General features: G+C 44.7%; 1 protein-coding gene across 4 annotated transcripts in view; it reads left to right on the top strand.

Annotated features, from left to right (window-relative positions):
- Window positions 1-5,888: 5,888 nt before the first annotated feature.
- LOC134574471 (uncharacterized WD repeat-containing protein alr3466-like) overlaps window positions 5,889-24,567 on the top strand; it is a 28,051-nt gene continuing 9,372 nt past the window's right edge. The window contains exons 1-8 of one of the 4 annotated variants that reach the window (XM_063433567.1): window positions 5,889-5,979; window positions 13,163-13,239; window positions 19,221-19,335; window positions 20,535-20,638; window positions 21,209-21,264; window positions 23,202-23,307; window positions 23,765-23,883; window positions 23,980-24,063. In XM_063433567.1, the coding sequence (XP_063289637.1) occupies window positions 19,237-19,335; window positions 20,535-20,638; window positions 21,209-21,264; window positions 23,202-23,307; window positions 23,765-23,883; window positions 23,980-24,063 (568 nt within the window). In that variant the 5' untranslated portion in view covers window positions 5,889-5,979; window positions 13,163-13,239; window positions 19,221-19,236. Of the gene's footprint in view, window positions 6,040-13,162; window positions 13,240-19,220; window positions 19,336-20,534; window positions 20,639-21,208; window positions 21,265-23,201; window positions 23,308-23,764; window positions 23,884-23,979; window positions 24,064-24,567 lie in introns of all 4 variants that reach the window. The other 3 variants (XM_063433566.1, XM_063433565.1, XM_063433568.1) reach the window with 3 other exon arrangements.

Here is a 24,567-nt window from a genome sequence, read left to right as displayed (position 1 = left end):
ATATACAAGCGGAACAGTTGGACCACTAAAGGCATTGAGGATGCTACACCCAAAATAAGCACCTTATAAGACATTTATTTTTGAGTGGAACTTGAACATTTAGGATTTTTTCCTTTTAGATCCTATCAGAACCCCAATCCCATTGTTTCAGTGAGACCTCATATACTGTATCACCCTACCCGTTGACACACGGTCTTGTATTATTATTATAATTTTTACGGTTTGTCTACCTATTGCAGCCCTATTCCTGTTATCTAATGTGTCACACATTCTCTTTTCAGAGGGTTTGAGGGTTGCCTTCTGTGGGGCCGCTGCTTACTATGCTTCTAATTTTTATAAATGCTGATCCTTTTCCATTTTTCTCCATCCAGTGTTTACATTACTGCCTAGTAACACCTCTAGTAACAGTCACTCAGACAGGTGCTTTCTTTGACAGTGCTGCACGGTATGAAGCACCTACGTTCAGTGTCCCTATGCACCGCATAGAGGCGCTGAACGTTCCTCATTCTACTAAGAACCAAGTACAGAGTTATTTTTAGAATTCTCACTGCTTTATGACTAATAAGAGCTAAGGATGTAACCGTTAATATACGTTTTTGGGAGTATAAGGCTTTTTTTTTTCTTTGTATATACAAGGATATGTTAGTGATTTCAAACTGGTATTTTACCAGATATATTTTGATTTTGCGTTTTATTCATGTAATTGGTACAGCACAAGTAGAAGTTTCTAATTATCTACATCAGTGATGTTAATGCATAACTAGGATACAAACTTGGGTTAATGTGAATTTTATTAGTCAAATATTAAAGGGATCCTATAGTGCCATTAATATTTATTAGTGGCACTATAGGATCACGCTGAAGTCACTTACCTGAATCCAGCACCAATGGCCCCTGGCGCTGGGTCAGGCTCTGCCCACACTTCTCCCCTGCCGACAGGGCCGCGCTCGCATTAGGATTTCTCCATAGGAAAGCATAATTAAATTATTTCCTATGGGGAAAAAAAATCTGCAGAGCGTGAGAACATCCAGCGTCAGATAACGAACCAAAGGTCCGTTTAGATTCCGGAAGCCCTCTAGTGGCTGTCTGGTAGACAGCGATTGAGGGCAGACAGAGTTGTAATGTAAATGTTGCAGTTCTCTGGAACTACAATGTTTTACATTGCAGCACTAGGTGCCAAAGGAACACAGCACCCAGACCACTTCAATGAGCTGTGGTTTCAGTGGTCTGGGTGCCTACAGTGTCCCTTTAAGTAACTGCCTAAAAAAGATTACAGTAAAATTGCTGAGAAATGTCCTCAATGGGAAAAGTCTTAGAAAGATGTTTAACAGTTAAATGAACACTCAGGGCCGGCCCTAGGCATTTGGGCGCCCTGTGCAAAAAATCTTCACAGCGCCCCCCCTTCCCGTCCCCCCCTCCCCCACTCCTTACCCCTTCCCACACACCCTGTCACACACACACACACGCAGACAGTCACACACACACACACGCGCAGACAGTCTCACACACACAGGCAAACAGACACACACAGGCAAACAGACACACACACAGGCAGACAGCCACACACAGGCAGACAGCCACACACAGGCAGACAGCCACACACACACACACACAGCCAGACACACACACAGTCAGACACACACACAGTCACTAACAGACAAACACACTCACAGACACACACTAACAGACACACACTAACATACCCAGACACACACTAACATACACACACACACACACACTAACAGACACACACACTCACCCACATTAACACATTTTTTAACATTTATTTAGACCCCCCCCCCGCCTCCTTACCTTTGGGAATGCTGGGGGGGTCTCTTCCTCCCTGGTGGTCCAGGGGCTGCTGGGCTGGGCGGGCGGCTGGCGAGGGAGCACTTCCTCTGAGCTGTATGCTCAGCTCCCTCGCGCGCTGCAGAGTGAGGCTGGGAGCCGGAATATGACGTCATATTCCGGCTCCCAGCCTCACTCTGCGGCGCGCGAGGGAGCTGAGCATACAACTCAGAGGAAGTGCTCCCTCGCCAGCCGCCCGCCAGCGCCGCCCGACCGCCCAGCATGTCTGTTAGCCGCAAGGCTAACAAGACATTTGCCTTGGGCATTTGGGGGCGGCTTTTTTTGCCGCCCCCTGGAAAATGCCGCCCAAGGCAAATGTCTTGTTAGCATTGCGGCTAACAGACATGCCGTGTGAGCTATGCGGCCGCAGGGCGCCCCCTGCACCATGGCGCCCTGTGCGGCCGCACAGCTCGCACACCCCTAAGGCCGGCCCTGTGAACACTACAGGGTCAGGAATACCAATGTGTATTCCTGGCCCTACAGAATTAAAAACACCAGTATTTAGGTGACTGACCCCCTTGTTCCCTCTCCCCCAGTGAAAAAGGGTTAAAATGTAGCTTTTTTTTCAGTGCCGCACGGGTCCGTTGGTGCTGTTTCTGCCCCTGCTCCACCTTCTTGACTGAGATCATCAGAACGGACAATCTCAGCTAATTCAGTGCATTCCTATAGGAAAGAATTGGAAGGGTAATGTGCACAGGCTGCACCAATCAGCATCAACTCATAGAGATGCGATGAATCAATGCGGAAAGTTCAGTGTCTCCATACAAAGCGTGGAGATGCTAAATGTCACAGGAAGAACCTCTAGTGACTTGCTGTGTGACTGCCACTGGAGGTGTCCCTAGGCATCAATGTAAACACTGCCTTTACTCAGAAAATGCATTATTGACAGCAAAATACATGCAGGGACATTACATACACACCAGAACAACTACATTAAACTGTAGTTGTTCGGATGATTATGGTGTGCCTTTAAGAACTAGTTTATATTTTGTGATTCTTGTTGATTTGTCAATCATGGTATTATAGCTAGCTACAGGAGGCTATAAAGCAAAGGGATATACAGATACATTTTTTAGTTTATAAAGGATAGAAGATCTTCCATGGATCTTCCATGGATTCTCCTATCGAGAGCCATCATAAAAATCTCTCTTTTTGTACTCCATGAATGTGATAAGAATAGTGTGCGCATGGGTAGGATAACAAATTCTTTCATGCATTTCACACTGTGACATGAAGAAATAGTATTATCTATTCCAAGCTTCTTTTTATTTTTGAGTGTCCATGGAACATGGGGGAACCTAATAGGGTTATTAGAATTGGCAACAATAATATGGTATCAATAGCATTAACTTTGTAGTGCTTGCACACCCATTATGGTGGTGTATATATAGAATGTATTATATGTGGAAGGGCAGATGATGAGACACAGAAGTTGAGACACAGAAGATCAAGGGCACAGTGCCTCCGCACTCTGAATGTCCTGCATGTACCATCAGCTCATGACCAATTTAACATCAATGACGTTGTAAGAACTTACTGTATTTGCAAAGAAAGAAGAATAAGTCTAGATTTCTATACAATCCAGGAAAGTCAGATTATGTTATATTTTTGTGTGACACGGAAAAACTTTTTTTATGTATATGATACCATGCAAGTCTAATTTATCAGAAAAAAGAAAAATATACATACGAATAAGTATCAATTCAAATTATTATTTTAAGTTGTCCTTTTTCTACAGAAATAGTTCTTACCTTGGGTCCGCAGGTGCCACTGCATACCTACTCTCTGCTGGATGGAGAGCCAGAAGCTCCTAAGCAGGACCCGGTATCTCACCTGAGCTAAGCCCTGCAGTGAAAGGCCAGATCATAGGTTTAGAGCGTCAGCTGATTTCTCTCAGACAATTAGCTAAGCCATGCACTTCCAAGCTTGGCTCAATAAAAAGAGCTTCGGGCAGAGAGCAGGGGTGGAGCAGCAACCAGTGAATCCCAGGTAATTGTCAAGCCGTTACAAAACAATTTGACTCCATACACTGGAGGCACCATAACCATTCAAGCCTGCTGCAGTGGTTATGGTGCCTGGATTGTTCCATTAAAGGACCACTAAAGTCACCCGGTGGATGCAGTTGTCCTGTCATTTTAACCTTTCAAGTAAAAAAAAAAAAAAAACATTCCAGAGATATTGATAGCCAGTTTTCCAGAGATATTGAAAGCCAGTAGAGGCACTTAGGCTGCAATGATTGACTAAACCAATGTCAATGGACATTGAACGTCATCAATCGCAGGTCATAGGAAAGCACTGATTGGGGAAACTTAGATGCGAGTATGCCACTCACCACTCATGCAGATCAGGGCCCCAATGCTCATCTATGAGGAAGCCATGCCTCCTCAATGACATTGTTAGAGGAGTACAGGTGAGCAGCAGCAACGGAGTTTCGGCACTGCAAAAAATGTGAAAACAAAATAGATTTTATGTCGAACGTGTGGGGGCACTAATTAGATAGGGAAAGGGACACTATAGCATTAGGAATACAGGTTTGTATTCCTAATGCTTCAGTGTACCTTTAAGAATGCAAGTTCACATTTACCTATGGGGAAGCATTTCAAAACATTCTCTTATCATAAATAAAAATCAAGAAACCCAAGGGAATAAGATACCGTCAACTAGGTTGCCCCACCTGGGCGAGACAGACTGCGGGGACTTTCGATGAAAACCATATTTTTACAAGCATCAATGGACTGGTGCACAATTACTCCAGAGCCAACTAAATTTTTGAGCAGAGGTCCTTTAAAAAAAAAAAAAAAAAAAAAAAAAAAAGGGGGGGGGGGGGGGGCTTCTTTGCTTTCTTAACCAACATTTCGGCTAAAGATTTCTCTTGGTATGCCAGATCTTGTCTTCACTCCAATTCTTACATTCCTTTTCTTAGTAACATTTTGCATAGTGCAAACTGCGAGACGGCAGTATTTACAGGGTTTCTATAACCTTTCTCTGCGTTGTAACAGTCAGGTTTTATTTTACGACACTAGTTAGGTTTTAGTAACCCAGAATAGTTAAGTGTATACACAATATGCCAATTTACATTTGTTCACTGTAAGGGCTGTGTTAAAGGAACACTGCCGGAGTGCACTGGGTCTGCCTATTTAAGGAATTAAACTGGTGTAATATAGATTGACTTTTTCCCTGTTGTCTGCCCAGATGCCGCTCCCTGCATCCACTGCTTCCTAGCTCTCTATCTGAGCTAAGCCCTGGTGGTTAGCTCATTGGTTGAGAGAGAGATTAGCTGACACTCTGAGCCAAAAGCTCAGAAGAGTTAACGGACGGAAGGAAGTACCTCTCCTGGCACCATAATACATGCTGTAGTGGTTATGGTGCTTGGAGTGTGATTTTGATGTTTCCACTTACACAATTACACACAACATGGCAAATAAACACTCATAATGGTAGCACCTGAATTTGGACGAATATAAAACATCAAGTTTCCTATAAATTGTCCTAGCAGCACTATTGGATTTAAGTCTATAGAAAAAAAAAAAAAAAAAAATATATATATATATATATATATATATATATATATATATATATATATATATATAAAATACAAACAATTTAATTAAATAAAACTTATTGGATACTATTTCTGCACAACTTATATTCTTATTAAGGTGACTTTGTATCAGAAGCTCTTGCCCTCCATGCTTATTGAATACATGAAAATAAATATAAACATAAAAAGATACACAAAGATCAATCACTGTGTTCATATTATAACATGGTGTGTAAATGACCAATATTTGTTTAATGTGCCAGTAAATCATTAATATCTACAACTGACTATTAAAACAATCCGTAATATTAACAGCCTGCATTCAATGCATTATTTAAACTCACACAATGTGACAAATAACTATTCTTATCAAACAATGATGTTAGAAAGTAGGAGAAAATAATGAGAGTGGTAAAAGTTCCGGGTTATCGCCGCCATGTTTCTACACCCATATGGCACCAAGCCGAGTGTCTGCGGCCATGTGTATCCTCCCAAAGGTTACTCCGCCATTTGTGTACACCCAGATAAAGCGTGAAATGAAGCTAAATTCCAGTAACTTAAAATCCACGCCGACAGGTCTTTCACTTCCGGTTGGTGTATTTATCTTCCGGTAGAAGAGAGACAAGGGGGCATGACTGTGATAGTACTAGGTAATTAGCATTTAACAACTACCTCTGCCTCCTAAACAACTAATACATGCCCTCTGCCATATCACTTCCCTTACCATCTCTGCCACATCATCCCTTCCTTTACCCCTCTGCCACATAACCACTTTCTTTACATCATCCCTTCCTTCACCCCATTTTCATATTGTCCCTTCCTTCACCCCCTTTTCATATTATCCCTTCCTTCACCCCCTTTTCATATTATCCCTTCCTTCACCACCTTTTCACTTAACTCATTAATTTAGCCCCTCTGCCACATCACCTTTCACTTACTCACTTTTCACCCCCTTTGCCACATCACCCTTCATTAACCCCCTCTGCCACATCACCCTTCATTCACCCCCTCTGCCACATTACCCCTTCCATCATCCCCATTTCACTTCACCCCATTTTCACACCACCCCTTCCTTCACCCTATTTTCACACCACCCCTTCCTTCACCCCATTTTCACACCACCCCTTCCTTCACCCCATTTTCACACCACCCCTTCCTTCACCCCATGTTCACACCACCCCTTCCTTCACCCCATTTTCACACCACCCCTTCCTTCACCCCCTTTTCACATCGCCCCTTCCTTCACCCCCTTTTCACATCGCCCCTTCCTTCACCCCCTTTTCACATCACCCCTTCCTTCACCCCCTTTTTCACCTCACCCCCCCTGCCATATCACCTCTTTTTTTTTATTAATGCCCTCTACCATGTCTCTCCTTTCTTCACCTAACTCCTCTCTGCCAAAACACCCTTTCATTTTCCTCACTTCATCTGCCACCTTACCCCTTCCTTTTCTTCACCACATTTGCCACTTTACCTATTTCTTCTCCTCAACCCCTGTGCCTAGAATGATGACATTGCCGAATAGTGATTTGACTGAATTTGGGGCGATCGTATGTTCGTCCAAATTCCATATCTCCGAAGCGCCGTATGAGTTTTTAATCAAGCAAACTAGAAGGCGCTATGGCTAAACATTTCGTATTTGGAGTTCCTCCTGTTGCGCCATAACAATAGATGATTAATGGGGAAAAAGGATGAGTGATCGCGGGTGGACAGACACTAAATGTTAATACTTTTCCCAGTTCAAGTGAGAACTGACCAACAAAGGAGAGAAAATTTGTAACTGTAAATAATGTAAATGTATATATTATGTTTAAAGGGACACTATAGTCACCAATGCAACTTTAACTAGAGCAGTTTTAGTGTATAAGTCATTCCCCTGCAGTTTCACTGCTCGATTTGCTGCCATTTATTAGTTAAATCACTTTCTTTACACAGCACTAGTCACATCCCCCGGCATGTGACTTGCACAGTCTTCCTAAACACTTCCTGTAAAGAGTAATCTTATGTATATACTTCCTTTATTACCAATTTCATATCTCTTGCTCTGTTAATAGCTTGCTAGACACCGCAGGAGCCTCCTGTGTGTGAATTAGGTTAAATTTACAGAGCAAGAGATAAAAGCTTTTAAAGTAAGTTACATCCATTTTTCTCCATGTAGGCTCTATTAGACACAGGGGCGGTGTGACTAGGGCTGCATAAACAAAAGTGATTTAACTCCTAAATGGCAGTGGTTTGAGCAGTGAAACTAACAAGGTATGATCTATATATAAAAGTCTTCTTCATTAAGCTAAAGTTGTTTTGGGGACTATATATTCCCTTTCAAATATATACTATAGATTTATGTTTTACTGCTACTCGTCTATTTTTCTCTATTGGTTACTTTTTTTCAGTTGATCGGTGAACCAGGGCCGGACTGGGAAAAAAAATCGGCCCAGGCATCTATTAATCACAGTGGCCCACTAGGAAGGGGGAGGGACAGAGATGGTGTGTTTTGTCATCACCAATGACAAGCATGCCCCCTCTCAAAATGAGCATGTTGGTTCAATGCTCATCCAGGGTAGACCAAGCGCAGAGCCCTGCTGAAGAGCTCTAGCATGAGAAAAAGGCCCTGTATTTGTTCTGCACAGTGCAAGCAAATGTAATAACAGGCTTGCGTTGTGTTTCCTTGCAACTTGTCTCTGGTGTCTCTAATCATGGGATACCAGGAGACAAAAGGGCCAGGAAATAGTATTGTGCATGTGTTTGGAGCCTGCTTGTGGGATTGTGTGTATGTAGAGTGAGCTGATTGGGGTGTGGTATTGTATAATAAGGTTGGTTTTAGTTGTGTTGTGTTTGTGGTGTAATGTAATGGATGTGTGGCTAGGAGAGTGTGTGTATAGGGGATGCAGTATGTATGCGAGGAGTGCAGTGTTTGTGTAAGGGGTGCTTTAGTGTGTGTGTGTATATATATATATATATATATATATGTGTGTATGTATAAATATATGTAGTGTGTGTGTGTGGTGCAGTGTGTTGGGGGGTTCTGTGTGTGTGTGTTGGGGGGGTTCTGTGTGTATGTGTGAGGGGTGCAGTGTGTGTGTGAGGGATGTAGTGTGTATGTGAGAGGTGCAGTGTGTGTGATAGATGCTGTGAGTGTGAGGGGTGAAATGTGTGTGTGTGTGTGAGGTTGCTGTGTATGGGAAGGTAATGTGTGTGTGTGTGTGAGAGGTTGCTGTGTATGGGAAGGTAATGTGAGAGTGAGGGGTGATGTGTGTGTGTGAGGCTGCTGTGCATGAGGGTGATGTGTGTGTGAGAGTGTTGTGTGTGAGGTATTACATCCCCCCCCTCCCTTCTTACCTTTAGCCTGGGAGGGGAGGACCATGCTGCCATCCCTGGTGGTGCTAGTGGTGTGTAAACTCTAGCCTGCGAGGCTAGAGTTCACTCTCGCAAGATCGGGGGAGTTGCCATGGGTCTCGCGAGAGGAACCTGGCGGAGCTGCAAGATAGAACTCCACCGGGTCCTCCTCTCCCTCCTGAGCTGCATGTCTGTGCAAGTGGACTGGTGAGGGAGATCTTTGATCTACCCGCTGGCCCGTCATGGAATACTGCAGGGCCGGCGCTCCCCTGCCGGCCTCGGCCCATGGCCATTGCGGCCCAGTGTGCGTTTGCCGGTGTGCCCGATGGCCAGTCCGGGCCTGCTGTGAAGCACTTCTAGTAGACATCTGAGGAGTGGCCAGTGGAGGTTTTCTCTGAAAAGACAGTGTTTTCTGCAAAAATCCTGCAGGGATTGACTGTACTCACCAGAACAACTTAATTAAGCTATAGTTCTGGTGTCCCTTTAATATGATTTGATTTTTCATCACATATTATGTATATTAAAGGGATACTATAGTGCTGTATTCCTGGCACTATCACTCCCCCTGCCTCATCTCTCCTTCGTGTCTCCCTCCCCTCCCCCCCCACCCCGATAAATAAAGGGTTAAAAACCATGTATTTACTTAACATACACCAGCTCCAATGTCCCTCAGCGCTGGGCCGACGCTTTGCCCCCTCAGACGTCCAGGCTGTAATGCGCAGGCATGGCGCGCACATTAGACCTCCCCATAGGAAAGCATTGAATCAATGCTTTCCTATGGGGAAAAATCTGACGCTGGAGGTCCTCACGCAGAGCACCATATACCGGACTATAGATCTGTTTCAAAGCAGGAAGCCCCCCCCTGGTAGACAGCCACTCAGGGCAGACTTAGTTAGAGCTGCAATGTAAACATTGCAGTTTCTCTGGAACTGCAATGTTTTACATTGCAGCACTAAGTGTAAAAGGGACAGTGCACCCAGACCACTTAAATAAGCTGAAGTGGTCTGGGTGTCTAACATATAGCCAAGATAGCAATACAAAGGACTTGGATTCTGATATGATTTTAGTGTGGGTATTATGTGTACATTTTAGACCTTTTATGGTATTTTTTTTTTTTTTTTTTTTTTTTTTTAATTCTTTATTTTTGTTGTGCATGTTATAACAAAAGAGCTTGCACAGCCACGACAGCATGGGCAAGTACAATAGTGACAGTAGAGAAAGACATCATCATGGCATATGTAAAACAGCACAAATTTTTTAGTTAATGAGATCTATATGTTAACAGTTTATGCTCTCATTTAGTTTAAGTGAGTTAGTAAGTTACACATGTCTGGGAAGAGTTTTCAGAGGAGTGACAAAGAGGGAGACAGGTTAAGTAAAGAGGCAGACGGTGGATCTAGCACCTTTTTAGGTAAGGTTATACATAGGATTGATTAAAATCGCTTAGGTATATTCAATACATGACATGGCATAGAAGGGTTGTACATTTTTGAACTGAACTAGTTGTAGGTATAATCTGTGTGTAGCAGAATCAACATAGGTTTCAGGTTATACGTTTTTTGTACCCTTATGCGAAGTCTAAATATTATGTCATGCTCGCTGCTTTGGATGGGTGTCTGTGCCCTAGGGTTTGTTAGTGTAGCTTATTACATACGGACGTTCGTGTTTGAAAGGTCTCTCGCTTAACCAAGAGTAATATGAAGGAAATAAAGGTATCGCCAGGCAGAACATCGCATACTGGGCTGTCTCCGTCAATAGGTAGGAAACGCAACCAAACATAACTGTAACGTAAATAGAGGACATGCATGCTTCAGGCTGACTAGATTGACAAGATGGTTACTAAGCGTAAAACATGTATAAACATGTAGAAATGCTAACACATATCTTGGGTCAGTATTGGTTACTTGTAACAACGATATTTACTGGTTTGTTCTGCGCTTTTTGGTGAGGGTTATGCCTGCTAATCCAGTGCCATGCTTGCAAGAGAATTATGTGTAGTGAGACGTGTGATCGCTGAACATTTGTACTGCACTAAATAGGTCATACATAACATCCCTGCGCTTTGCAAGTATTAAGAATTGCTAGCAGGGGGGTAAACGTAAGGAGGGTAAGCCATGCTAAGGCATGAGAGATATCAAAGTACGGTATATGATAAATTAACTGCCTGTGCGATCTGAAAAAACAAAAACAAACATGCTGATAAAACTTGGTTGAACTCGGGGTCAGGGCAACCTGTAAGCTGTCAGACCTATAGGCTATTTGGCATGAAGTTGGACAGTAGCAGTCTATCTACAAACACACAGGACATTAATATTATCATGCAGGTATCAGTGATATATGCAGTGAGCATAAACGTTTGAACAGTTCCGAGAAGTAAAGTTCAGTGTTGAACAGCTAGCACGGTTTAAAGAGTTGCAGAATGGACTAGCCAGGGTTTATTACGGCAGAGGTACCAGACAGTGCCCCCCGTGCGTTCCTGCGATGTGAGTCCTTCTTTATCCAATTCCCAGCAGGGGAAATGATGTAGGAGATGCATGGGGGTCTCGCAGAGGTAGGGCAAAGTCCAGCTGGCACGGTTCCCGTGGTGGGCATGTTTGTTCATCGCCGTGGGTACTTGAGATCACGGTGCAGGTTTGTGGTGTGCTTGTCCGGGACTCTATGGTTCCCCAGGTCTTTGTTGTGCTCCGGCGCCACGGCGTGGGTCTGCCATTCAGCGGTCGCTGAGCAGTGCTTGATGTCGTGCGGAATCGACCTGTATCCTGTAGGTCTCCTCGGGGAGGTAGTGCCGCTCTGTATAAGCACCTACGGGCAGGCGGTAGATGTCTCCGTCTTCGGCGACATTTTTGTTTGTTGACTGTCGAGCAGGGTTTAGCACGGCTGGGGCGGATACCTGTGGGATTCTCTCTGGGTAGGTTTCTTTGTGCTTTAGCCTGCCGCTCTCTGGTTTCTAGTTTCGCCCAAAAGGCGTTGAAGATTGCGGTCAGCCTTGTCATCGTGGTAGTCTCCCCTCCGCAGCAGTCATGGTCGCACGTGGCGTCCGCCATTGTGGAGCTGGGGGTTGCTTGTGGGGCCCCGCCATCTTTGTCAGCCGTGTCTCTTGTGTCTGGCAGGGTTGGACCGGGATCACCCCCACCGGTCCTAAGGGGGGGGGAGGAGCGGGCAATTAGTGGCTCAGCGCCCCCGGTGTAGAGGCGAGGAGAGCGGCCGTCTCCCCCCATCCCCATACACCGTAGGCCGCAGCGGGCCACCTCCGTTACACGCTTGCGGAAAACACCGGTGTCCGGTATCAGACGATTTGCCAGAGTGCCCGTAGCCTGGGCAGCGTGTTCCGGCATCAATGTAAGCATTGGATCTGTGGTAATTTCCCTGGAATCAGCAATGGCTTCGGGAGCTCCTCTGCCATGCGACTACTCCGTTTGCAGGTCAGGCCCCGCCCCCTTTATGGTATTTTTTAAAATACTCCAGTAGATGGTGCTGTTGGTCCTCCTTGACTAAATTTATTTTTTTTTGAAAAAGACAAGTGTCCGAAATTTAGCTTCACTTTATAACTGTAACGAGTATATACCCCTACATGCAGGATCCAGCCAAACAGAAGACAGCACAGAGGAGAGATACGTCTACCGGACCTTAGAGTAGCCGGACTCGACGTAATAGGAGAAGTACAGAGTCAGGAACGATCCGAGGTCAAGGGCACAAAGAGACAGCGTAAACGAGAACTAGCCGGGGTCTGGTACACAGGAATCAGCAAGCCGGCAAACAGTACAGACAAGGATAAAGCGAAAACGAAGTCAGAATACAAAGCCAAGGTCAAATACGGAGAAACACAACTGAACACAACAAGCACTAAAGGGAACTGTAGCAGAAACCACGATAGGGCAAGGAACTAAGGGAAAAGGGTGAGTATAAGTAGCCTTCAAACTAATGTGATTGGCTCCTGTCACTTCCACACCCCCAACAGGTAAGTGTATGGGGTGATTGGCATGACAGGAGCCAATGGGAGCCTTTTTGCAATTTAGGCTCCCACTGTCTCTTTAAGAGCGCGCCCGAGACTCGCGGCGCGCTCTTTGCTGCAGGCGGGACACGTGACCGCATCTCGCGATCACTGCCCGTCTTCCTGTTAGGCGAGTCGGATGAGCCGCGCGCGGCTCGTGCAGCCGCAGGACCGCGCGCGGCTTGAAGAGAGGACCGCGGCCGGCCCCCGGATAAGGTAAGTAACGCTACAATAACCATGTTAGTACATTGATATTGAAGTAATGTTACCTAGTAATAATAGTTTTTAGAACTATAGTGTACGTGAATATACTGTTGAATGAGGCATGAAAACGCTAACCAAAGTCTTTTATTGTAGTTTTACTTTAATAATAGAAAATCTATATTAGGTACATCTTTTTGTTTATATTTATTTATTTTCAATTTTTTAATTTTTTCTTATTTCTGCAGTGCATAAGGAGTTAACAGACAGTCTTGACATGCCCCAACAGCAGTCCTCAAGCAATCCAACACGCATTACATGTGGGGTATATGAGACACATGCAAAAAAAAATTATAATAGAAACAAGCATAGCTAGGTATGTCATTAGAGCATTATTGTTAAGCAGAAAAGTAGACTGCTTATGCTAACTGAAATCAGATTGGGATATAATGATAAGAGTAAGCTTATGTTAAGCAAAGTCCACCTGTCCAGGTAGTGTAGTGAGTCTGGTGTATCCTGTGAGAGGTCATGTATGGCAGAGTAAGAAAATGCAGGATAGCAGACCTTGTGTACTGGCAATGTAAGGCATTAAACACATCGTGGTGAGATCACTGGACAGGTTGCGAAGAAGTGCCGTCCGATCCGGCACCGTCTACAATATATCTTGGAACAGAGTCCTGTGTAGTGAAGGGGGTCGCGGACTGCCGGAAACCAAGCTGGCTCCTCTGACCGCTACTCCGGTCATTCATCCGATGAACCTGCGAGGGTCGCTTCTCAATTGTGGGCTAAGTCCATATTGGGGAGCACTGTAGCGCTGCAGAGGCGGGGTGCCCCTCCAGCTCCCTTATGCCAAGAACCTGGCGTCCTGTGAGGTCCAGGTTCTAGACAAAAGAAAAAAGTACAATCCGTGGCGCTAAGTGTATGCAGCTAGAACACACAAGTGGGAATAATCACAAAAATCCCACAAGGATAAAGGTATGCAAAGAACACAAATACTGTTCACACCAAGAGTTCACACCATAAATAGGATTTAGTGCGTACTAGGTTAGTATATATACAACCAAAATAACATAAGCATAAATACCCAAATATTGAAGGAATCGGTTGGTTGTAAACCTATATATAGACAAAAAAAGAAAAAAAACACGCTCATAGCGTAATACTGAAATCTTTAAAGAGTGGGAAAATCTTCTATATGGTCCGACTCACATTTATTTGAGCCTGTTTATAAGGAAAACTGTCTCAGGTAATATAGCTTTAAAGATGTAGTCTTGAAGAAATCCCCGTACAATGAAGCTTGATCCTTAAAATAAGGTACAGGATAGGCACACTGGTTAGAATCAAAAGTATCGGGGCGTGGTTTGCAGCCGAGCGAGCTGGACGTGTCCGGGTAGTGCTCTGCTGCGACCGCGGTGCCAATAGCTTGTATTAGCGGAGACGGAAGTCGAAAATTACTAAATTAGTTGGGGGTACCGAGATGGACAAAAGAGCCCCACGAAAACAGACGAAAAAGGTAACGGAGGTCTCTGTACCTGAAATGTTCGCGGCCTCTCGCGCTGTGCGACCGAGCACACAAGATGGCAGACGAGAAGGCCCGGGTACACCCCGTTCGCCTTCGAGCCCAGCGGGCGGAGGGGCTGTGGGGTCTCCGGAATCCGATACCAGCCAGATTTTGACTAAACTGGCTGAAGTTCGCAGCTATCTAGCCACGGAGATTGTCCGTACCACGACAGAAGTTAAGGCCGAGATTCAAGCGTTGGGGGTAAGTCCACAGTCGTGGCCCACAATGCAGCCGCGGCCCAAATTAATCATCTTACCTCCCAACTGTCATTTGCACACTCTGCTATAGATGATCTGGGGAATCGATCGCGGCGCAATAATGTCCGTCTACGGTGGTTGCCGGAACAGGCTGGGGAAGGTGCCCTAAGTGAGGGGGTCTTGGGTATTTTCAAGCCACTTCTCCCCGATATTCCTGATTATCTCTGGCATATTGAACGGGCGCATAGAGCGCTCCGTGCTAAGAGGGCGGACGACCGGCGCCCCAGAGATGTTATCATCAAGTTCCTATCATTTTAAACGAAAGAGGCCTTGATGCGGTATGGCAGGGACCACCCGATTACTCACAATGGGGCAGACCTTGCTCTTTACCAGGACTTGACCCCTCAGACCCTGCAGAGACGGCGGGAATGGCGCCCTATTACCGAACTGTTGCAGCATCACTCTGTTAAGTATGCCTGGGGGCATCCATTTAGGCTGCTGGCCTTCAAAGACGGGCGTACGAAAGTTTTGTTTCCAGACGGCGATCCAGCGAGGTTCTTGAGTGAGCTGGGGATCCGTATCCCCGACGACTTCGTGATCCCGACGGTGCAGGCGGAGGTCCTGAATGCCCTTCCCCGCGAATGGTATTCGGCAGAGGACTGAGGTGACTTGCTGCCCCAGTCTCTATTACCAGGCGGCTAGTGGATGTCCCGGATGGTAAGGCCCTGCGGGTGGGATACCTTGTTTGGGTGGGGGCTGTAGGGCCCTTCATTGGGGGTTCTTTTTTCTCCCCCTTTTGTTGTGGGCGCTGGCATCCGGGATCTTTGATGTGGCCTTCTTGGGCCTATGGGGCGCGCTTTTCGCGGGTGGGTCCGCTGATGTTGGGGAGGGTTAGGGTTGATCGTTTATCCCGATCCTGGCCTTGATTCCTTTTTTGCTTCGTGAACATAGCCTCTTACTTACCCACTGTATGGTGAGCTTCACCGCTCAACGTATGCGTTTTTAGCTGAATATCAGTGGATTATGGACTATTGTGTACTTTGTTTATGTTTTGGCCGGGATAAGGGGTCGGGATGGGGCGGTGGGCGGCGGGGGTTGCTCAAGGTGGTTATCGTTTTTGTATGTTTTTATTAATTTATCCCGCACGTATACTTAGCTTGCGTTAAACAGCATTTTTTGTGTATCACTAAAAGAGGGGCATGTGGTTGAAGGAGGCTAGGCCCCTTGTGACTGGGATCTTTTAGGAGGCCTGCCTGGGGGGGTGGGCTGCCTTTGATGCGGGCGGGATTTTTTGATACTGGGAAGGGTTGGGGATCCTCGCTCCCCCCGTTCCTGGCCTTGTGGCCACTTTAACAGGCTGGATAGGCCCCCTCTTTGCCTTCGGTTTTGACCAGCTCCGCCACCCGATTATTATTAAGTTTTTCCTTGCTGGGCTGATGGGGGCTGGAGTCAAATGTATATTGTTGTTTTGTAATGAAGGGCAGGCGGGAGCGCTGCGGGGCGGCGGGCGGCGGGCACGGTTACTGGGTGTTCCATTTTTGACTGCATTCTGCTACGTGTATTTCTACTATCTCCCCGGGCCTTAAGTTATGTTTAACCTTTCTGTTATAGCATGCCTTACTTTTGCCCCGGGGCCCATCGATTCGGGAGGGTTTGCTTGGGGGCGGGGGAGGCGGTGTAAATTGCCCCATCCGGTAATCCGGATTCGGAAGATCTATCTCTCCCCTTAGCTATATTGAGATACGCAATATGTATACCATCGCCCGTTCTCGGAGTCGATGGACGCGCTAGCAGCGGTGCTGGAATCCTATGGTAACTTAGCAGGCTATAAGGTGAACCTACCTAAATCGAGTGCACTCCCTATCTGCATGCGCGGCTCCGACGTTGCCTACGTAGGGAGGGTGCATGATATTCGAATCGAGAAACACCATATTAAATACCTGGGGATATGCCTGACGGCGGATCCTGCTCAGCTCTTCAAGCAGAATTACGCCCCATTGATTCGCTCTCTGATTTCGGACATGGAACACTGGCAGGATAAACCAATTTCATGGATTGGTAGGATCCATGCAGTTAAAATGAATGTGCTCCCTAGGATCTTATTTTTATTTCAAGCCCTTCCGGTTAAGCTGACTAAGTCCGACCTGGGGGTACTCCAACAGGCGGTGGGGAGGTTTATCTGGCAGAACAGGAAACACCGGGTGTCCCGCAATATCTTGTACAGAGCACGGTCGAGGGGAGGTCTGGGATTACCCAATTTTTATTTTTATTATCTGGCGGCCCAGCTCGCGCAAGTAGCATATTGGCATTCTCCCCCGGATGAGAGAAGGTGGGTGGATTTAGAATCCTCTCTCTTGGGTCCAGACCTCCCTCAGTTCTATATTTGGGTCCCTCGGGACCATAGACCGATGACACAGGTTGCTTGTCCAGCCATAGCGAACTCGGTGAAAATCTGGGACGCAACATCGGTTAAATACGGGCTAACCTCCCAGGAGTCCCCACTGACCCCCTATCTGAGGAACAAGGCCTTCACCCCAGGTCTGGAAGCTAGGGACTTTAAAGGAATAGAGGGCACGGGCGTTCAGCGCTTATGTCAACTTTATGAGGGCGGTACACTTCTTAGGTTTGAAGAATTACAAACTAGAGCTGTTCTGCGCCCGTCGGATTTCTTTAGGTATGTTCAACTTAGGGACTACGCACAGACTCCGGCGAATAAACGGTGTGCGCTGAAACCGCTTACGTACTTTGAAACCCTATGCCTTGAGGAAAGGTTCCCAAGAGGCCTTATTACAAAACTATACACGCACTTGAGTGCATCTACCTCAGAATGGGGAGAGCTTACTTATATAGCCCAATGGGAAGCTGATCTCGGCGAAGAACTGGAAGGGGTGGATTGGCAGGAGATTTGGGAGGCAGCAGCGACTTCCTCCATATGTGTAACCATGCAGGAGCAAGCTTATAAAACTATGTTTAGGTGGTACACCACTCCGGTGAAGCTTTGCAGAATGCATAGGTTATCTTCAGATGTATGCTGGAGAGGCTGTGGACAAAAAGGAACCTATTTGCACATGTGGTGGGAATGTCCTGTGGCCCAGACTTTTTGGAGGCAAGTGGCGGGGTTATTAAAGGATATCTTTGGCAGGGAGATAAAGCTGGACCCGTGGGTGTTCCTCCTGGCCAGGCCGCTCGAGGACTGGACCAGGACTGAACCGAAGCTGGTACATAGGGTGAACCTAGCGGCAAGGAGGGCCCTCGCACAAGTTTGGCTTCAAGCCTCAGCTCCATCGCTTCAGGTTTTAATGCAAAAGATTAAAGATAATTTCCTCATGGATAAGCTTACTGCGAGGGTCAGGGGCACGAATGCGAAATTTGAGAAAATTTGGACACCTTGGATAGAGAGTGGCATGGGCGATTAGGAGCAGCAGGCCCACATATCCCCTCCCTTCCTCCCTCCCCTCCCCTCCCTTTCCACATACCACCCCTATCCCTGATCTCTTTTCTATCCCCACTTTCTTACACCTCTCTTACTCTCCTCTCTTCTTCTTCTTTTCTGTTTCACTCTCTTTTTCATCTGAATGGCTTCATATTATATTCCAACGCCTCCTGAACCCCAAATCTGTTATGCTAGGTAAGGGGCACCACGACATGGGATGTTTATAGTTACGTGTCGTGGGGCCGCTAGGTGTCCCTGATACCGGGGATGGAGGGGGATCTCAGATAGCATGAAGGTTATGTCACCATGTAAGTGTAATTTTTTATACTTGATCCCTAATTACAGGCATGATAGCCATTTTAGATCTCTTTGGATTTTATATATATTAAAAAATTGGAAGATCACCATCTTCATATCTGGACACTTTAGAGACGATTTCCTAATGATGCAACTGATACAGCCGCATTTGCGGGCTTTATTCTACAAGATGTACGCTTTACATGTCTAAGCCTGTGAATCTGTCCGATATGCAATATTTATATTGACTTTGTTTGTATTGATGGTGTTCAACCCTGTTATAAATAAAGAATTAAAAAAAAAAAAAAGAATCAAAAGTATCAACACTTTATTTAACATTTTTTTAAAAAAAATATAAAATCTTACACTCATATGTAGTAGTGCCGTTCTCCAATGAATACAATAAGCACAACGCGTTTCGACGTAAATAAGTTATCAGTCCTGATAAGATAAGTTGTACTTACTGAAGCCTTGGGAGCTGAACATAAGTGCTCCTCTTGGGCTGCTCTCTGCAACTTCCTTTGAAAGTGGAGGGCTCTTTGCACCATCTATTGTGAAATTACAGGGCTGCTCTCTCCCACCCATTACCTTCTTGTGGGGCTCCTTTCCCCCAGCTTCTATTTTCTTGTGGGCAAAGCTCTCTCTCTTCTCCTGTGATGGCCCTATCTCTCTCCCAGATACTACATATACTTGGGAACACTCTCCCCCCAGCTCCTGAAAGCCCCTTGCCTTGCCATGCTGTCTGTCTTTGCCAGTTGCTATCATTTGCTCTATTTTAGCACTGTGCCATTACTATAACACTTCTGCATATATCCTAGATTTAACACCTCAACAATGGACACCACCGAGCTACGAAAGCTGCGCAAGAAACTGCGACAAATTGAAGTTCTTGAGCACCTTCCCAGGGAGCTAAATGCTAGTGAGATGGCAAAGGTTAGATATGGTGTGTGTAAAATTGCCTGAGCTATGTGCTGGCGAGTATGAATGTGTACAAACCATGTGTCTGGGACCTTCAATATTGTCATAACTTTTGAGCTAGTCCAAGACATGTGTATGAGTCTGAGCCCTGTGTTGTGTCTGTCTGTATGTCTGAGCTCTGTTTGTGAGTCAACATCTTCTATGTATGGGAGGCCCTAAGTACCTGCACATTAATTGTAAATAGACAAAAATATAGGATGCGCCAGTGAGCAGATAAACAACAAACCAAAATATTAAAACTGTAAAAGATAAAAAAAAAATATATACATTTTTTTAAAATTGCAGATACCTCAATACAATAAAAGAGTCTCTAAATGCCTGGATAAGTATTAGTCCTTCTTCAAGCTTGATAATCACAAAGATGCTCAGGTTCCATGGGTATATGGGAATCTTTTTGAATCCTTCACAAGTCACTGGATTCACCTATCCTCCACTGTGTTAGCTGTTTCTTTTGTATTGTGCCATATTCCTTGTTTTTATTACCTGGCATCCCATTTTATCCTCTCCAGTGAGGATCTCACCAAAATCCCAGGTGAGGCTATCTGCTCTGAAAATTGTGAGTACGCTTTTATCTGTATTACTCCTGGTTTACTTCTTTTATACAGTGAGCACTATTGTTGCCTTTTATTCTCTTTTGGTGTTGCATACATCTGGCTGCTATGACATCCATCGACTGTACCTTCCAGTGATACCCTATTAGTGGGGGACTAAAACCACTACATGCGCACTACACTAGAGCTGGTTTGAGCTCTAATACATGTGAGTAAAAGATCTGGATTTCCCCATATATTTGCACACTTTATTGTGGATTTATTGCACTATTGAAGTCCTGTGGCTTTTCTTTCTTACATATACCCATGGACCCTGAGCATCTCGGTGACTATTAATCTTGAAGAAGGACTAATACTTATCCAGTCATTTAGAGACTTTTTTATATCTAATTTTTAAGCCTGCTATTATTGTATTGAGGCATCTGCATTTTCACAATTTTTTTATCTATTTTTTATCTATCAGTTTTAATATTGTGATTTGTTGTTTATTTGTTCACTGGAACACTCTATATTTATGTCTATTTACATCATTGTTTAATGGTTCTATCTTTTCTTTTTTTACCTGCACATTACTTGTCCACATTTCTGTCCATCTGTCCACAGGTGTCACAGAAGTTTGACTTGAGATGTCTCGTGGAGCAGATTTTGTCTCATAGTGTTGGAGTAAATCCTGTGGTTGAGCATGAGCAACAAAATGAAGATCACAGGTATATACAGTGTACCTAAAAATATTCAAAGTAAAGAAACCCCCAAATCCATCAAAATGAAGATGTCTTATTCTGGGTTAGTTGTGCCCACTACTTTGTGTTGTCATTCTATCTTAAGCTGTAGGTTAGATATCATTCTGTCCTTTGCCAGCGGGATGCCATTCTGACCCCGGCCAGCGGGATGCCATTCTGACCCCGGCCAGCGGGATACCATTCTGCTTGTAGAATGCCATTCTGCCGTCTGTGTTATTATCTCTATTATCGTTTAGATTTCAGTCTGCCTGTGGGATATCACTGGTCCCTCTGTCTCTATTCCATGTGATACCAGTTGGATCCCTGTATACTGTTCCCTGGGATATTAGTCTCCCCATTGTATTATACTTGAGTTTTACAATGGTTTAAATCAAAGTATATAATTAGTGAGATGGGTTGCTATAGTGATTAGACTTGGGATGAATTGTATCAGGACATTTCGAAACAGATGGCATAGGGAGAATAAAAGAGAATAAAAGAGTTTGTGCGTGTTATTGGTCCTTGATTTTACGTGATCTTTGTGTGCTTGACTTGCAGACAGCCAGACTCTCTTCCACAACATGTCACCTCTAAACAGACAAAAAAGATTCCAGGTACGAGTTTAATGTATCTCTATTTACAGTACTGTGATGTGTTGGAAGGTTTAACAAGAAAAGCAAGTAAATGGTCAGGTATTAGTTCAGTGAGAAAACAAATATCCCTGTCGCAACGGAAACTGATGTTAAATTATTTATTTTTAATATAAAATGATATAAATATAAATTATGTTTGTTAATTTGCTGTATAATAGTAGAGAATACAATTAAGGACATGTGTCCTTATACAATTAAAAGCATATTTCATTGTCCAAATATAAACAAAGCACTGTTTAGTAGAAATACCCCCAATTAAATCTCCTGTCTGCAGCGTTTGCAAGCCTTCCGCATCTAACCCCGCCCAGACATTCTGTCACTGTCCAATCACAGGCTTCCCAATGCAGCTCAATGACAAGTCTTTCAAGGCAGGTGCTCTGAGCAATTGCTGCCTCTTGAGTTTAGCTCCACTGAGCTAAACAAACCAGGAAGTAAAAGGACTGGTTGTCTGCCGTGGGGGGTGAGGGGGGGGGGAGAGGGGAGGGGGTAAATTATTCATGTATTTGATAACCCTACTACAATATTATGCAATATTTAAAGGAAATCTGTAGCACTAGACACACATTTTGCCGTTTTTAAAGAGGAAGGTTATATTTCAGGTAAAAGGTGAGCGCTTGACATGTTGCCATTTCTGGAAATTCCTCTGATTGGTATCCACCGTCACGCTCTGTTGCCAATGTAAATGCTAGTAATTTAAATAGTAAATCTTTGCAAATGTGTTGTCATTGTTTGTAATGCCTAATGGTGTTTTCTTCTCTGACACTGTTATTAAAGTAATTCTGTTACCCCACATACAGTCAAACTCCCACAAACCTCAGCAATGAAAAAAATGGAGAGGTAAGCAGGTGAAACCAAAGGGGGGCCTAATGTGCATGCGCCGCAATTGCAGCAATCTCATTAGGACTGCCCCATGGGAAAGCATTAAATGAATGCTTTCCTATGGGGCTTTAGCTGACTCTGGGTGTCCTCATGTAAAGCGTGAGGACGTCCAGCGTCACTTAGCGACCAGAAGTTTCCTAACCACCAGGAAGTGCCTCTAGCGGCTGTCTGCAATTAATTAGTTTGCAGGGTTAGCGGCTAACATTTTATCAATAATTGCAAAAATAACAATTGCAGGGTTAAACTGACAGGGGCACTGCACCCAGACCACTTCAATTAGTTGAAGTGATCTGGGTGCCTAGAATGTCCCTTTAACTGAAATTGATTAGCAATGTAGTATATCTTGGGCCGGATCTCATCATTTGAGTCACAGGTGAGTGGAGAGCAAACCATAATGTATTATTTTTATTATTATGGTATTTATATAGCGTCATAAAATTCCGCAGGGTTTTACAATGGGTGTACGAACAGACATGTAGTTGTAACCAGACAAGTTGGACACACAGGAACAGAGGGGTTGAGGGCCATGCTCATTGAGCTTACGTGCTAGAGGGAGTGGGGTAATATGACACAAAAAGGTAATGATAGTATTGGACTAGTGACAGTTGCAGAAGAAGAATCAATCAGGAGCTATTAATAGTTTAATTGATACGCTTTTATGAAGAAGTGGGTTTTTAACGATTTTTTGAAGGAGTGGAGGCTGGGTGAGCATCTAACGGAGGAGGGAAGCAAGTTCCACAGGAACGGTGCAGCCCTCGAGAAGTCTTGAAGGCGAGCATCAGAGGTGGGAGTACGGATAGAAGATATGCACCATACATTAATATGCAGGAAATATGGTAATTGTGTGATTAACCACAATACCAGGACAATGTGCAGTAGGGAATTATCTCCCCGGCAGTCCTATAGTTATGTTTTTTTTGTGGTTTTTTTACACATCATCTCCTTTAACCTCTCCTCTTACAGTTCACTACCCCTCAAACATCTTTACTTTGGCTTTTTTGACCCCCCATTTTTTTTAGAGTCCTTTCCTTTACAAAACTCCAAGTACCTTGTTCATCGATTGAAAGGACACGATGATCTGGTGACGTGTGTCATTGTACATGGTCCATGCATAATCTCTGGGAGGTGAGTTAAACAAAAGTTGTATTAGTCTTTAAAATGCAGGGAGGATCTCTGTTAACAAGGACGCACTGTTTCTTTCTTTAAATCCCCTTCCATGTAGAATCTTAACTGGTTTACCTTCACATGAATTTATCTCTCTCTCTCCGTCATCCCAGCTATTTGTTCCTTGCTCCATACTCTTCCATTCCTCTCATCTATTTTGCTCTATGCCTTTTAATTCTATTCCTTCCAACTCACTGTGTACTTGGCATCCTCCATTTTGTCCCTCTCTAAATGTAGCTTTTTTTCATTTCTCTCCATGCCAATTTTATGCCTGTGTCTGAAGCTTCTTTCCGTTCTCTCCACCTCCCAGTCACTTTGGTTTCCTTTATTTGCTTCACTGCATTGGCCTCATCCTTTCTGTTGTTGTGTTTTTTTTGTTTGCTTTTTAATTTTTTATGTCGGACACATTTCCGTCCAGTTGGGACACTACAGTCCGGGTGTGGGATATCCGCTCTTGCTCAGAGCAGAAGACTCTGTGTGGTCATACTGGAGCTGTCAATTGTCTGGCATTTCTTCCCCTGAAAGAAGATACATTAGGTAAGTTTTGAACTAATATAAGTAAGATCATAGGAGGTATGTTTTTAGTTTGAGCGCATATTCCTTGATTCTTAATGATTTGAACTTGTTCGACAGACCCTGATATCTGGCCACCGAATGAAGAGTTTGTCTCAAGTGGATCATCAGACTGCAGCATCAGAGTTTGGAGCATGACCACAGGTAATTGGGACATGGAAAGTTTTGTGGGGGGACTGGGATAAGTGGAGTGATAGGAATGTTGGAGAGAGGGATGTCTGATGATGAGGAAGCTGGCTATGAGAGAGAGGTGAGACAAATGAGGAACTGCACTCAATACCATAATTCTGAGCCAGGGTGCAACTAGACCTGGACCCAGCACCAGGTCCCAGATACCAATAGACCTGGACCCAGCACCAGGTCCCAGATACCAATCACTGGACCACTCAATGGTCCAGTGAAGGCAAAATTTATTGGAGCCAAATAACAGGCAGCTCCAAGCTGCTTATTTGGCTCCAATATATTTTGCCTTCACTGGACCTTGGAGTGCCTATACTTTTCTTGTTTCTCTATATAAGAGAGAGGTGATGACAATTCAGGTGATGAAAGACTGCTGAGTGGTGACTGGGATGGAACAAAAAGGACTAGTAGTGGTATAGATGGGGCTCACACTGCTGGAAAGGTGAGATATGGATACCTGGATAGATG

Source organism: Pelobates fuscus, chromosome 10 (genome assembly GCF_036172605.1).
Source record: "Pelobates fuscus isolate aPelFus1 chromosome 10, aPelFus1.pri, whole genome shotgun sequence".
Classification (NCBI taxonomy): Eukaryota; Metazoa; Chordata; class Amphibia; order Anura; family Pelobatidae; genus Pelobates; species Pelobates fuscus.
This window is presented reverse-complemented; position numbering and strand designations above follow the sequence as displayed.